The sequence below is a fragment of the Lycium ferocissimum genome, chromosome 7 (genome assembly GCF_029784015.1).
Source record: "Lycium ferocissimum isolate CSIRO_LF1 chromosome 7, AGI_CSIRO_Lferr_CH_V1, whole genome shotgun sequence".
NCBI lineage: Eukaryota > Viridiplantae > Streptophyta > Magnoliopsida > Solanales > Solanaceae > Lycium > Lycium ferocissimum.
The window spans coordinates 28,097,973-28,109,335 of NC_081348.1; the positions used below are offsets into that span (position 1 = coordinate 28,097,973).

Below are 11,363 nucleotides of genomic sequence, written 5' to 3' on the forward strand. Positions count from 1 at the left end.
AGAGCACAGTTCTCATTTGTTTTCTCTGTAAAAAAGAAAAGAAAAATAAAATTGTGAAAGATGAAACTCAACGCCATGAAAGCTTACTTCAAAAGGAATTGGAATAAAGAAGACATGTTGAATTCTTTTGAAATTCCACTGCACGCTCACAAAAACTTGACCAAGGTTTTTTTTTTCTTTCCTTACATTTGATCACAAACTAAAGAATTAGTGTAAGAATGTTGATTATGAAAATGTTGTAATTCGAGAATTTGTAACCGAGAAGTTGGGAAATCAAGATTTTTCTTTGTTGTGTTGGTCTTGTTGCTATCTTTGTTATTTTATCATAAATCTTCAGTATTGATGATTTCTCATTTCACATAGTTTTGATTTGCTTGTTCGATCGATATATTTTACATTTTGTTATCATTGCCGATGTTTTCCTTGTTTTCTTTTTTTCCTCTTTCTGACAGTTCAGTAAGAAATAAGACAACATTTAAGGTACTACTTGCGTTTCTTAAATCTTTAGGATCCATGAATTTGTTGTTGTTGTTGTAGGTGATTTTTAGGCATTGCCGATAATGAGTTAGTTTGAATAGTTTAGTAGGCGTTTGGCCTTAGAAACCAAATATTTTTCACTTTATTTGAAATTTTCGAAGTTGGAGTTGTGTTTGGTTATAGTTTTTGCAAAAAATATTTGGTAGTTTGAATGTACTGAAAGTGAAAAAAAAAAAAAGTGAAAACAGGGTTTTAGGTGTTCTCCAAATTTCAAATACAACTTGAAACTTCAAGTTGTATTTGAAATTTTCATGGCTAAATGCTGATTTTTAAATAAAGTGAAAAATGAAGTTGCATTTGGAATTTTCATAGCCAAACGCTCATTTTCAAATAAAGCGAAAAAGGTTTCCAGAAAAAAATGAATAATCTCATGGCCAAAAGGGTACTTATGAATTTAAATTCTTGAAAGCATGAAGGTAGCATAGAAATTGAATGTGTCGAGCTCTTCCCAATGTGAAGGAATATCATATAAAATTGGGATTTGTTTGCTTCGTCCAATTTCAGATTTCAGCTAAGTACGTATTGGATTCCCATTTTTTCCTGTGATTGATTAGTTTGTGCTGAAAATATATATATATAGGTGTATCTAACTCTCTTCTGTGCCACGTTGAGTGCTACTTTTGGATCATTCTTGCACTTGATCTGGGAAGCTGGGGACCTGTACACAGTCCTTACTTCTGTAACATGTTCACTCTGGATTTACTTTATAAAACCATGGAAAGTGGTACGTGATCAATGACTCTTAGAATTATTCTTTTGTCAAGTCGTTTCTTATATCGTAAATCTTCTATCTGTCTATGCAGAAGAGGAGGGTCTTCCTCTTGATGATTGCTGCCTTTTCCTTTGGTGCTTCTCTTGGCATTTTTACCAAATATTTCTTCGAAATCGATCAAGGGTAAGATGGCAAACATTCTGCATAATGCTTAATATGACTAGCATTGGGCGTTAGAATGTTGGTCTCTTATTAGGTTATAAACTGTTGGTTTTGGACTTGTAAATTGATGATTGATGACTTGTAACTAAGATTCCCATACCCTGGAATTACTTTTATTTTCATGGATTTAAGGATTGGACTGGAATTACAGTTAGCAAAATGTATCTTATAGTTATGTGCTTCTTTGGAAACCAGAAGCAGTTTTAAGTTTGTGTTCTTGGGTAGTGTATAAGTTAACTTCACATAAAGATTCAAAATTTCCAATATCTTTGGCTTATGAATGTAAGACTGGACTGGAATTTTTTAAGTGTGTTCTTGGGTACCAAAAATTTCCAATATCTTTGGCTTATGAATGTGAGGAATTAAGCAATATGACCATACTGTGAAGAGTACTAAGTATGGCTCATGACTGAGTGAAATTAAGAAACATGACCAAATTATGAAGAGTACACTTAAAAATTACCCCTGATTCTTGAAGTATGTTCCAACATGACAAAGACATTTGCTTTTCTCTGTTAATTTCCTACACTTATTGGATCTGAAGAATGTTTCTAATCATAGGAGAAATATCTAACCATGCTTGTTCTCCAGCTTTGTTGTCAACCTTTTGGCAGGTACAGCAATTGGCTATGGAACTTTCTGGTTTGAAGCCAAGTCAACAAGGGAAAGGAGCACCCTCTACGTCGGTTGCCTGCTTCATTCTTATGTTTTCATGTACATGTGGTTTGTCACTGCTGCTGAAATGATCTTTGGTGGCCACACAGCTCATTATCTGATAAAGGTAAGCAGTTTTAGACTCTTTTACTTCCCATGCTAATAAACATTACTTTCTCCTCCAACTTAACAACAACGTGATCACCCTCATTCTTAACTTGCTGACTCTAGTTTTGAATGAATAATATGACTGACTTGAATACTGCTTGTGATAGGTATTAGTTGTGCTGGCATTGTTCATGGCGTACTTTGTGATATGTAGCCAAGAGATAGTGTATAATGCTCTTTCTGAAGACGTTAACTTTGTCAACTGCATATTCACCGTCTTCTTCAATTTACCCGCCATAGTTGTCCATATTGTCCAACTGCAGCTGATTGAAGTAATTGAGCACTTCGGCCAGAGTTAAAGCTGACACAGTAAAAGCTACAATTTCTCTTTGGAACTACAGAATAAATAAAGAATAAAATGCACCAGGGAACTGTAAATGATCGAGCAAATATTCCGTTGTGACAACATTTTACTGATTGAATTTGGAATTCGCAAGTCTGAAGCGAAGTGCTCTGAATATTTCTTGCCTAAACTGATTTTTGGTTACCTTACCCCATAAATATGCATAATTGTTCTTACTTGGATAGATTTTAGATGGGCTAAATTAGGTGAGTGATTAAAATGGACTGAGCCAATAAATGGACAGGTCAATGATCCGCCCAAACTTGGGCTGGACATGTTTTCATGGCTAATTTTAATTTGAATTTGCCGCCCTACTGCTCGAATCTTATGTTTCATAAGGATTACTCGCGTTCTTTTTGGCAATGATAATCGTGTAGTCCTTACAGATGGACAATCAATTAAATCACATCTCTTAATACGGATGACAAATTAATTCGTGAAAATAATAGGACTCCCAACTCGTCCAAGTAAATCACAACTTGACCAGGTTGGACTAGGTATATTTTCATGGCGAGTCGATGTTCACATCATAGAGCACACTAATCATAACAACGAAAATTTGCTACAGAGAGGACCAGTAGTTTCATCATACATTAGGACTAAGTACACATGATTATTTAAGATTACTTCCATATCCCCCTCTCAGAAACCTACATCCCCTGAAACCAACAGTAACTCATGCATTAGTTAATACGCTTTAGGAAATTTCTAAAATATGATAAGAGGCATATATAGAATGAAGGACTCACTCATGATAATTGATATGAAAATAATTAAGAGAAAAAAGAGGGGACTTAATTACTTGAAGACTCTTGCAAGGATTGGTGACATTACAGTAACTCTCATGTGTGATGAGAACTTGATTGTCTAAATCCTTGGCGTAATTGTCGCAGCCACAGGTACGTCCAAGCATAATATTGAATGTTTGGGCAACATTGGTCGATAGAGACTGTGTTAAACATGCAATTCTTTATCTTTTCTTTATCCTTTGCACAACAAGTAGCCACCTTTTCCACTTGTTGTTTGTTGCCACTCGTGAGCTTGTTGTCTACAGTGGTGGAGCCAGAATTTTCACTAAGGGGTGTTAAATATAAAGAAGTAAATTCAAGAAGAAGCCAAGGAGTGTCAATATGTAATATATATACATAAAAATAAAAAATTTACTTAGCTACACAGTGTAATTTTCATACGAAGGGGTGTCAACTACATGTGGCTCCGCCACTGGTTGTCTATGGCCTCGCTGGTTTCTGCCACCTCTTGCAACTGCTTTATTTTCACATTACATTTTGTTGTGAGGGTAAAACTAATTTATAGAGTACATCGTATTTAACTAATTACTAGTATAATATATGTTTAGACGACAAATAAAAAATGTAGAGTTAATTTGTTCTTTTTTTCTCCTTTCATTTCTAGTAATTAAGATACTTTACATCTTATTTGTTATAGTAGTAAAATGTACACTCAAGAAAGGATATCTGGGATGTGTCGACAAAGAATCTAAGTATCCAACCCAAAATCTTAAGACAGTGAATAGTGGAGTAACCTAAGATCGTTTAAACTCATTTCGAAGCCCCTCATACAAATCGGTAATTAAGGCCAAGTTTTCTAACACCCTCCCATACGTGTAATCCCGTTCTAGAGTTACAAGTGGATTTGGGCGGAGTTGAAAGAGAAGCCCATAGCGAGCAACATTAATGACTAGATGGGTTGAATGTACATAAAGAAGCCCATAACAATTGCAACACGACGAGAGAAAAATGATTTGCAAACAGATCTATCAAAATTTGGCTCTGATACCATGTGAAAGAATCTAAGCATCCATCTCAAAATCTGAAGGCAATGAATGAAGTAACTCAGGACCATTTAAACCCCTTTAAAAACTTTTACACAAACCGATGCCAGACAAGTTCTCAAATAAAATGAATTACAAATTTGTTTTTGAATTTTAGAAAGAAAAAAAAAATTGAGAAAAAAATATAAAAAAGAAACTCTCTGAGCACTCTTCTATTTTTATTTTACAATATTAATGTATTCGCGATTGTCGATTTACTCATTATTGTAATTAGGTACTCCTAAATTTACGATTAATTTACTTATATTATAACTATATATAAGTGATGATATTGAGTTTTGTAGTCCTCACAAGTCACATCCTCACAACTCTAATAAGATTCTTCCACGTGGCTTCTCCAATTGACTTTTCCTTGCATATTTTCATTTTTCATTTTTTTAAGACCACTCCTCATGGATTTTTATTATCGGTTTGTTGCACAATTTTTTTAAGAATCTCTCTTGCCTCTAATTGAGTTATTCCTCCTGTCCATATTGAATGGTTGTTTTAACTTTTATATTTAGTTTCATATAAATATTTTTATAATAATCAATATGGTAATTATTTATCAAATTCACCCTCATTTAGATTAGTGAATTTTCGTATAACCAGGAAATCATGTTAAATTGATATGCCCTCCGTCCATTTTTACTTGTCCATATTTGAATTGGCACACCTCTTAAGGAGTAATAAATAAAATGACAATTTTACTATATCACTCATAATTATTATAAATTAACTAAATAATTGAAATCAAGTAAATATACATTAAAAGTTGTGCATCCACTAGCAATTTCTCGATATTTCCAACCCAATAATTAATAATAAGGGTAAAATATATATGAAATGGTAAATTATATCTTGGTTTTTCAATTTGGACAAGTAAAATGGACACTTATTTTTAGTATACTGGTCAAGTAAAAATGGACCGAGGGATTAATATTTAATTAAGGATAATTTAGTAAAAAGTATTCTTAATTTTAAATGTGAGTGATTTTTTAAAGGATGTATCCCGACTAAAACCACCTTATGATATAGATCGGAGGAAGTTCCTTTTACATTATTTGTCCTTAGACATTTGGTAAAATAGAGGTAACTTTAGAGCCAAATTTTCTTTTTCAATTGAAGCATTTATTAGGTCTTACTTTACATTTAAACATGTCTCGCGTCATATGTTCCTCTCCAATTTCTCCCTATGCATGTTGCTTCTTTAGTGAGATCATATGTGCTTACAAATACAAAAAGTAAAAATTATTGAATGATATTGTATAATGCTGAAAATGAAGGTAGCGTTATCAGTCAAGATCAAATTATTTTTAAGATCTCTTATTTGATTAACTAAGGATTAATCCTTTTGAGTATAACGTATATATGAAGAACTAACTAAATTCTTGAGGTTCATTTTATCAATTTAAGTTATTTATTGAATTTCATTATTTATTGAATTTCATCTAAAACCAAGGTTAAAAATCACATTTGACTAGTTAAATGCGTGAAAATTAATAAATAGCAAAAGAAATTTATTTTTATCTATAAATAAAAATCGCATACTCACAAATTCATAAAAATACGAAAATATATTCTAATTTATGATCTTCTCGAGTTATATTTATCATTCTATCATGTTAGTTTATAGAATATCAAATCACTTGCGTCCTTTTGGTATTTGCTAATTTTCCTACCAAACTTACTTCCTCATAAATAATTATTTTTAAAACATTATTCAATTATATGACGAACAAATTTTAATAATTATGAAAACTTATCAAGAAGATATGATTAACCTGCAATTACACTAAATTAATTATGTAGTAGAAAAGTGAAGAAAAATTATATTTATTTGATAAAAGTTATGTAATATTTTTATATATTGAGTTTGGGCTCGGGCTTAGCACAGCTCTCCAGCAACTAGTTACTTTATAAGTGCATATGATTAATAAATATCATTTATACTATCATCAGGGAATAAAACTTAAATTAATTTTATCATTAAAAAAAGTGAATATATAATATATGATTGATAGAAGACAAAGAAGGCAAACAATTGCTTCCTTCAATTAATTTTATCATTAAACAAAAGTGAATATATAATATATGATTGATCTGAAGAAGACAAAGAAGGCAAACAATTGCTTCCTTCGATTCATATTAGACATCGCGGTGTTTTAGCTTGGGCACACGCTTAAAAAATTCACTCACCCCTAAAAAATAAGAGATGTTTTCACTAAATTATCTTTAACTGGTGAATTTATTCACGCTTCGCGTGGTCGTGAAAGAATAGAATAAAAAAATGATACCTTCCATTTACTAAATTCTTCTATATGTTTTTCTACTTGAAAAATGAAAATTAATTACTCCACTATCCATGTGCGTTGTTTATATAATCGGGATAAAAAATTTAAGAACTGGTAAATATAAGTGTCAAAATAAAAACAGCTAATAAGTTCGATGGCCATTTTACTCAAGAATACGACATAAATCATAGCACATATAATTGATGTAGAATAATAACACAACTCAAGAAATACATACATATACCAGCGATAAAAGTAGTACAGCTTCTAACTTGGCTTTGAATCAATTGGTATTAATTTTGTAATTTTGGGGGGGGGGGGGGGGGGGGGGGAACTCATGCATGTACAAGGAAAAGAGATTAAAAAAAAAAAAAAAAAATCAATACTTAAAAACTAAAGATTATACGCTTCATACATGAAGATTATTAGACATACCGAGAAAACATGTTTGTATAGATGTCATCACACAGAACAACAACAGGAGGTGATATCGATTTGTATAGATGTCATCACATAGAACAACAACAGGAGGTGATATTGATCCACTAAAAAGGTTCAATTAAAAGGCAATCAAAGTTTATTTGTAAATTCTTTTCAAACATTATTGCGATGAACAAATAATTTAGCCCCTTCCCACTTCATTTTTTTTTAAAAGATGTAGAACTTTTATTTAACAATACATCATTCCTCCATGATTTCATCAGAATCTACCGGCAATAAGAAACAATCTACAGAACCTACTGGAAATAAATCACTACATATCCATAGAAGAAAGAAAATGAAGAATGACAAAAGATAATTATTATACTCAACTAAAATAAAGGCAAAAAAAAAACAATACGTCTAAAAATGATTTAAAAAATCATACCTCACGAAAGAAGTTGCTAACTTGATATCCCATGAATTTTTCATTTGGCTTTCAAGCTGATGCATATATATAAGTATAATGGGAGAACACATATAACTAGGGGTGGGCGTTCGGTTTTTCGGTTCGGTTTTATCAAACTTCGGTTTGGCTATTTCGGGTTCGATTTTTTGAAGGTGGACACCAAACACCGAACCAAACTAGTTCGGTTCGGTTCTTTCGGTTTCGGTTTTTTAAAGTTCGGTTCGGTTCGGTTTCGGTTTTTTCAATTCGGTTTTTTTAATATAATATTAGAAGCGATTCCATTGACACTAATTCATATTCTCAAAAGCAATAAAACATAAAACTGATAAATTGAAATCAAAATCAAACAAACAGGATACACAAGAACAAAATACTATAATCATGACATAAGATTACTAGATGTTATATACATACCGTAAGAATAATTAAGAAAACACATAAAGGACATATATTAATCTAAGAGACATCTTAGTTACCTTTCTTTGTTAAGGATATTTGATTTTTTCAATTGAAGTAGAAAATTAGGGATACAAATGCAAAAGAAGACTTATTACAATTGGGTTTTTTTTGCTTTAAACTTAATGGGTCTGGACTATTTTAATTTTTTTGGGTAATGTATTAAATTTCGGTGCGCGTTCGTTTTTTCGGTTCGGTTTTATGAAACTTCGGTTCGGCTATTTCGGTTTCGGTTTTTTGACGATGGACACCAAACACCGAACCAAACTAGTTCGGTTCGGTTCGGTTTGTTGAAGTTTCGGTTCGGTTCGGTTCGATTTTTCGGTTTTCGGTATTTATGCCAAGCCCTACATATAACCATATCATTAACTTACACATTAAATTTTTGAAGTTTATGGCACTTCTAAAAAACAGGCAAAAATCGACAGACTATGGGTTGTCAGTTTAGGTCACGTTAGTTTTGGAAAAGGCGACGGACTCCGTCTTTTTTTTTTTTTTTTTTTTTTTTTTTCGAAAACAAAATAATGAATGTAGCAACTTGGAATTGAACCCAGGTATGTTCCTTGGTATTAAAGGGCTCTACCACTAGACCGCTCATGTTCTTTGTTCAAATAATTATGTTGTTTTAATTTATACTGTTTTTCGCTATAAAAATGACGGACTCCGTCGGTTTTTTATTTAGAAAACAATATAAAAAATAATTCTATTTTTCATGCATTTTTGCTTGAAAAATAACCGGCTCTATCCGTCGGTTTTCTTAAAAAACAATTAAAAAAATTATCCAAAAAAATGACGGAATCCGTCGATTTTTGCTAGTTTTTTAGTAGTATGAATATAAACGGCATGGGAGTTAAAAATGTTAATACTACAAATCTTAAATGCATGTTTTAGGAATCGAAAGGCCTAGTTGTGTTTTATTAGCATTAAAGTCATGTTACGTGGGCTAATACATGGGCTTGTCTGACTTGACTGCTGATCCATGGCCATAAGTTCAACATTTGTTTTGTGAAGCTTTTTTAATCCATTTAGTTAGTAGATAATGAATAAGAAAATGTAAAATTTATTTGGGGTAGCTACTTCTAAGACTTATTTATGGATAGTAACTACCCTTTTTAATATTTATGATCCATGGGTATATTTTGCAAATTTTACATTTTATAGCTACCCCACTTTTTACTAATTAACCGTGCCGCCCCATATCCCTGTTTAGACTCATAATTCCCAAATATACTCTCTCTCTCCCTAAATACACGCAATTAACTCCCAATTCCCCCCATTTCTTCCATAATTCAAATCAGTTTCTATCACTTCTTCCATTATCAATTCCGTTTTTCACTCTCCAATAACTCCACATTATTTTTACAGTTTCAAAGTAAAATTTTACCAAAAATAGGTAAGATTTTTTTTCGTTTTTGATTTTTCCACTCTATTTCAGTATATTTTTTGCAAGATGCATGTTGTTTTGCTGATTTTTTTGTTTGTTTGTAAAATTCTCTGTTGTTTTAATTTCATCATTCTCTGACCTTCAAATCCTTGATTCTTAGTGTGTTTTTTTGCTCAAGATTCACAGATTCAATTTCAATGGCTGAAATCGGCTCTCCGGGCATGGGAAATCGAGGTATAGAAAATATAATAGATGGTCCTAGTTTCTCTTTGGGAACTACTCAACAAGAAAACGCCGTTACAGGAGGCTCATCTTATGTTGAGACGCCTAGTAAAAAAATTAATGATCCAAGAAGGACGAAACAATATCATGACTCTCATGATGATAAAGAAACAAAGAGGAAACAGTCAGCACCTAAAAAAAAGTTTCTCAAGTGTCGCTACAGAAGAAGAGAAAGGTTACGAAGCATGTTCCTGCAGGCAAGGGTAAAAAAGTAGTTCGGAAAAAAACTTCAGTTGCTGTGAAAGATGATGGAGAGATATTTTTCCTTTTTTCACGAATGTATTTCAATTCACCAGATCTATATTTTCCATATATTTATGTGTAATTTTTTTTTCGTATTTCCTTTTGATTTTAAAATATTATGTGTATTTTCACTGTGTTATATATATATATTCTATCACCTGGTAGTTTTGTTTTTGTGTTTTGTTATTTTGTTTGTTTTTAATTTGGTTTTGACATTTTATCAGTATACTTTTCATTATATTTCAGTGTATTTTAGTGAATTTCAAAAATACACCATGTTTGGTATAGATTTTAAGACTTTAGCAGTTGTGTTTCTGTGTAGTTGTGATTTCTTGTTTTTTAATTTTTGTATTTTAGTTTCATAGGGAAAATTGACTGTGTTTTACACATGTTATTTGTTTCAGGATTCTAGATTTTTGGTCACGAAGCAGCCTGCTATGGCTCCATCTATGCAAAGATACATGAACGTCAATGTAATCAGTGACATTAAGGGTAAACTAATAGGGGCTGGTCAGATGGACATGTTTGCAAACTCCATTTTTGGGAAATATTTCAGAATGCAGCATATGGATATACAAGCACAGTTTTTCAGGTGCTTCATGGTCAAATAGCTTAAGGGAAGTACATACGAGTGCTTTACATTTGAAATAAATGGAAAAGTATTGCGTTTTAGCTTTCGAGAATTTGCACAAATCAGTGGATTGAATTGTGTCTCTGACGCAAATGAGTTTGTATATGATAAGACGGAAAAAAATAGGCTTATGGATGATTATTTAGGTGGAACATCTGATCACATTAAAAGAGGGCAACTGATAGAGTGCTTCAACAATACAGATTGAGAGGACAAAGGCGAGGACGCAGTCAAGATGGCCATATTGTATTTTATAAACACATTCATATTCTGCGGTGAGCCTGTTCGTTCAAACATACCTAGGATACATTTTGACGTTGTAGAGGACGGGAGATATGTTGATTATCCTTGGGGCAAAGAGTCCTTCAAAGAGTTGGTTACAAGCATTAGTCAGAAATATGCCGACTTCAAGCAATATTATAGGATTCACGGAATGCCAATTGCCATGCAAGTTTGGCTGTATGAATCTTGTTCAAAAGTCCCATCCAATAATGTATTAAGTTGGGGAATTTAATTCGAAGAATTTTGAATTGGCGGACTGTCGAAGAAAGACCGAAATTTGATGCTTTGATGGAAGGCATGTTTAGAGATGACATACACCCGGTAAAATTTTACACATGTATTCCTTTTTTTTCTCTCACTGTATTTGAATCAAAGATTTATCATTTGCATCCCATTGTATATCACTTGTATTTTCCAAATATACTTTATTGTATT

At 32.3% G+C, this 11,363-nt stretch overlaps 1 protein-coding gene across 1 annotated transcript; it reads left to right on the forward strand.

Moving 5' to 3' along the window:
• Nucleotides 1-2,728, forward strand: LOC132062676 (bax inhibitor 1-like). Its single transcript, XM_059455209.1, has 5 exons — nt 1-165; nt 1,118-1,261; nt 1,341-1,432; nt 2,063-2,252; nt 2,401-2,728. The coding sequence occupies exons 1-5, from the start codon at nt 61-63 to the stop codon at nt 2,590-2,592; spliced, it is 723 nt and encodes a 240-aa protein (XP_059311192.1). The 5' UTR covers nt 1-60; the 3' UTR covers nt 2,593-2,728.
• Nucleotides 2,729-11,363: the final 8,635 nt, after the last annotated feature.

Bases quoted from the DNA above. Each gene is read 5' to 3' on its own strand.
- LOC132062676 (XM_059455209.1), top strand. From the start codon at position 61: ATGAAACTCAACGCCATGAAAGCTTACTTCAAAAGGAATTGGAATAAA. The intron at 166-1,117 runs GTTTTTTTTTTC...ATATATATATAG, and splicing joins CTCACAAAAACTTGACCAAG to GTGTATCTAACTCTCTTCTG. The intron at 1,433-2,062 runs GTAAGATGGCAA...CTTGTTCTCCAG, and splicing joins TTCTTCGAAATCGATCAAGG to CTTTGTTGTCAACCTTTTGG.